We start from the raw sequence: 3,338 nt of genomic DNA, 5'->3' as shown, positions 1-3,338 counted from the left end.
TAGGACTCAAAAAGATTAGGAGAAAAGAAAATGTGAACGAGAGTTAATATAATGATTTTAGAAAATAAATGTGCCATTAACTTACCTCTCAATTAAAATTTAGAACAAAGAGAATAACTAATTTAAATATTAATAAATAAAATTAAAATAAGGGCATCCTTTTAAAAGAAATAAAAACATACAACATTAGTTGTTGGGAATCGAAGTTTGTCCTTTAGGGACTTATCCCCTCGGGTTTAAGCCCAACCGAGGAAATATATAATTCATATTGTAGACAAAAAAAATGGTGAGTGGTAGAAAATATCATATACAACTTCTTACCATTGAACATTTTATTTTTGAGATGATATTTATTCTAAGAATGAGTAGGAATAGGTTTTTCAATGTTGTCAACCGAGACAAACAATAAATCATTGAATATTTGTTTTGATGACAAAATTAAGAAATTATTCCTAAAAATAAAATAAAACAAATAGAAAAAACAACAAAATTAATAACAACAATAACAACATAAAATAGAGTTTGATTTAGAGGAGGAATATGAAGTTTGGAGGCATACAAATAAGTTTAGGAAAAGAATGAGAACATGGTGCTTTATAGATATAAACTTATGATAATTCTCCCCCTGTTTTCCAAAGACACAAGGGAAAAAATATTTATTTTTTATATTAAAAAAAAGAAATGTGTCATATAATTAAAAATAAAATACGAAATCGTATTTTTTAGAAATCAAAGCTTGTCGTTGACAAATTTTTCCCTTACTTTTCTCTAAAATGAGGGAATAAATGAGTTATTTTCTTAATGAAATTGTTTTGCTTGGATTTATGTTATTATATATATATATATATATATATATATATATATATATATATATATATATATATATATATATATATATATATATATATATATATAAAGCAATCATGCAACAAAATGCATCGCTTCTCTTTTTTAGATGACAAAATGAATTCTCTTAAATACTACATCTAAGTGAGATAACATTGTTATGCATGAGTATTTGCACACTTTCTAAAAAGTGTCAAAGACAAATGGTATGAAATCGTGTTGGTTGTCGAAACACGTTTTTTTAAATTAAAAATAAAAATAAGGCGAGTAATAAAATTGATTTTACCTCGATTAATTGTTCATCGAGATAAACTTTTATTAAAAAAATATAGTATTTCTAGTAGTGTTTTTATCATTTTTATCATGTATGTACATTTATTCACACTCAGCTTTTATTTGGATTGTTCTAGTTGTGCAGTACCCAAACAAATTTACCCCATTATATTAGTCACTTGCAAGGTTAGACACCATTTATTTATAAAAATAATGGAATTCTTAATTTTTATGGCTAGGAAAGAATTCGCCTAAAAAAATGCATACGTTTTTTCAATGCAAAAGTGTTACCTTAGCTTGTAAAGAAAGTATTAGAAAGTAAGGGAAACCATTTTAGGTTTGATTAATTGCACTCAAGGGAAAAAAGAAAGTTGGTGGCTTGCACTTCAACTGCTGCCATGTCCTAATTTTCTTTCACTCATTTTCTTTTAACTAGAATTTCCCTTTCTAATGAAACTCACCAAACATATCGTGTACTACCTTCAAAACTCATTCATTTCAATTTAGAAAACCATTCATTTACATAATTGTGGGAAGTTAATCTTGTTGAGAAAAACATGAACAAGTAATTACAATTTTTTCACACACATGTTTACTTTGTTAACTTGATTAAGAAAGCTAAATAATAGTGGTTGGTAATTTTGGTCGCTAGGAATTTAAATTAGCATGACACAAAAGTGTGTAACATTACATTACATAGATATATAATATATTTATATATATAGTGAAATAAACTTCTTTATTTGCATGAATTGATATCATACACAAGCTTCCATAATGGCATTTCGAATCAGTGTTAGACGTTGGATCTTAGTCTTTGCTCTCCTTTATATTTGTTTGTTCTTGAATAACTTTGGTGTGTAGTTAACTAGAGTAAATGAGTTCAATGTTTATTTTGTAATTAATTATAGGTTTTGATCATATGAAATTTAATTTGGCAGGAGAGGCTGATGATGATGAGCCTGGCACCCAGATAGGTGGTGGTGGAGCTGGTTTTGGTGGAGGTTCAGGGGTTGGTGGTAGTGGCGGTGGCGGTGGCAGCGGCAGTAGCGGAAGCTTTGGCGATCCTACTCCAATCATCTCAAAAGCCTTGCTTTGTTTCAATGATAAATATGTGAGTACTATATCCTCAAAATTATGTTTCTTCTAATATAGTCTAATAATCCCGGTCGTATTAAGTTTTCGGGACATGTATAAGTTAGTTACAGTTCAATTATGACAAATATTTTATGAGCTTAACTATGACAAATCTTGGGTTTGTGCGGTAATCTATCTTACACACCCTCAAAACGAATCTGAGTGTAGCTATATGTAACTGGGTTATGAAAATGAGAAGAATGATTGTGATTATTATTTTGGAAATTTGATATATAGATTTATCAAAGCTGTGAAGAGTCATACAGATTGAGCGAAAATGGAAATTTAGACATACCTTCGGAGAAAACTGATGTATTCTGTGAAGGACCATGTATGTCTGAGACAAACTTGGTTCTCAGCTGCATTGACAACATTTTCAGCAACTTCATATTCTACAACAGAGCAACCATAGAAGATGTTAAAGAAACAATTCTAGCTGGATGTGGTTATGGTCCTCAAAGAGGTGATTACCATATTAGAGAGATTATTAATGCACAAAACTATAGGCTTTATTGATTTTTGTGATGAGAAATTATTTCATGCAGGTAACTTTAATGTGGCTGAGCATATCCAAACTGAAGAAAACAATGCTGTGAAGACTACTAGCCATGTTCTAATGAGTCTTGCTTTTATCATGATGATCTAATATTTAGGTTACAATAAATTAGAAAAGAATGATTTGTGCTTCTCTGTTTCATGTGTGCTAAATTACTTTTCAATGGATTATACAAATTAAATGAATTTATGGTATGTAATGATAGTAATTATGTGATGTATTTTCCATAAAGAAGGGAGAAAGAAATAATTTGATGTATTGATGTTCATTGGAATATTTTTTTTTTTTTGCTATGGCATGATGAACAAATTGAACTAGTACTATTTTAGTTATGGTTAAATTTAATTATTTACATTTGATTTCAATTCAATTTGGACTTAACTGTTTTATTATGTATGGTACATGACAAACTAATGAGATAAACTTAAGACCAAATTTTAAACCCATACATAAGTTCAAAATCGTGCACATGCAATTATAGGATACTAATCTTATCAACAAAAAGTTATAGGAGACTAAAAGTGTA

At 28.9% G+C, this 3,338-nt stretch overlaps 1 protein-coding gene across 1 annotated transcript; it reads left to right on the top strand.

Moving 5' to 3' along the window:
• The first annotated feature begins 1,837 nt into the window (after positions 1 to 1,837).
• Positions 1,838 to 3,080, top strand: LOC127073779 (uncharacterized). Its single transcript, XM_051015004.1, has 4 exons — positions 1,838 to 1,975; positions 2,061 to 2,233; positions 2,494 to 2,719; positions 2,802 to 3,080. Exons 1-4 carry the CDS (start codon positions 1,897 to 1,899, stop codon positions 2,900 to 2,902), a joined length of 579 nt encoding a protein of 192 aa, XP_050870961.1. The 5' UTR covers positions 1,838 to 1,896; the 3' UTR covers positions 2,903 to 3,080.
• The last annotated feature ends 258 nt before the right edge of the window (positions 3,081 to 3,338 follow it).

This window comes from Lathyrus oleraceus, chromosome 1, assembly GCF_024323335.1.
Source record: "Lathyrus oleraceus cultivar Zhongwan6 chromosome 1, CAAS_Psat_ZW6_1.0, whole genome shotgun sequence".
Taxonomy (NCBI): Eukaryota; Viridiplantae; Streptophyta; class Magnoliopsida; order Fabales; family Fabaceae; genus Lathyrus; species Lathyrus oleraceus.
This window is presented reverse-complemented; position numbering and strand designations above follow the sequence as displayed.

Coding starts and splice junctions, on each gene's coding strand:
- LOC127073779 (XM_051015004.1), top strand. CDS start 1,897: ATGGCATTTCGAATCAGTGTTAGACGTTGGATCTTAGTCTTTGCTCTC. Junction 2,234..2,493: donor TTTGTTTCAATGATAAATAT/GTGAGTACTATA, acceptor TTTGATATATAG/ATTTATCAAAGCTGTGAAGA. Junction 2,720..2,801: donor TGGTTATGGTCCTCAAAGAG/GTGATTACCATA, acceptor TATTTCATGCAG/GTAACTTTAATGTGGCTGAG.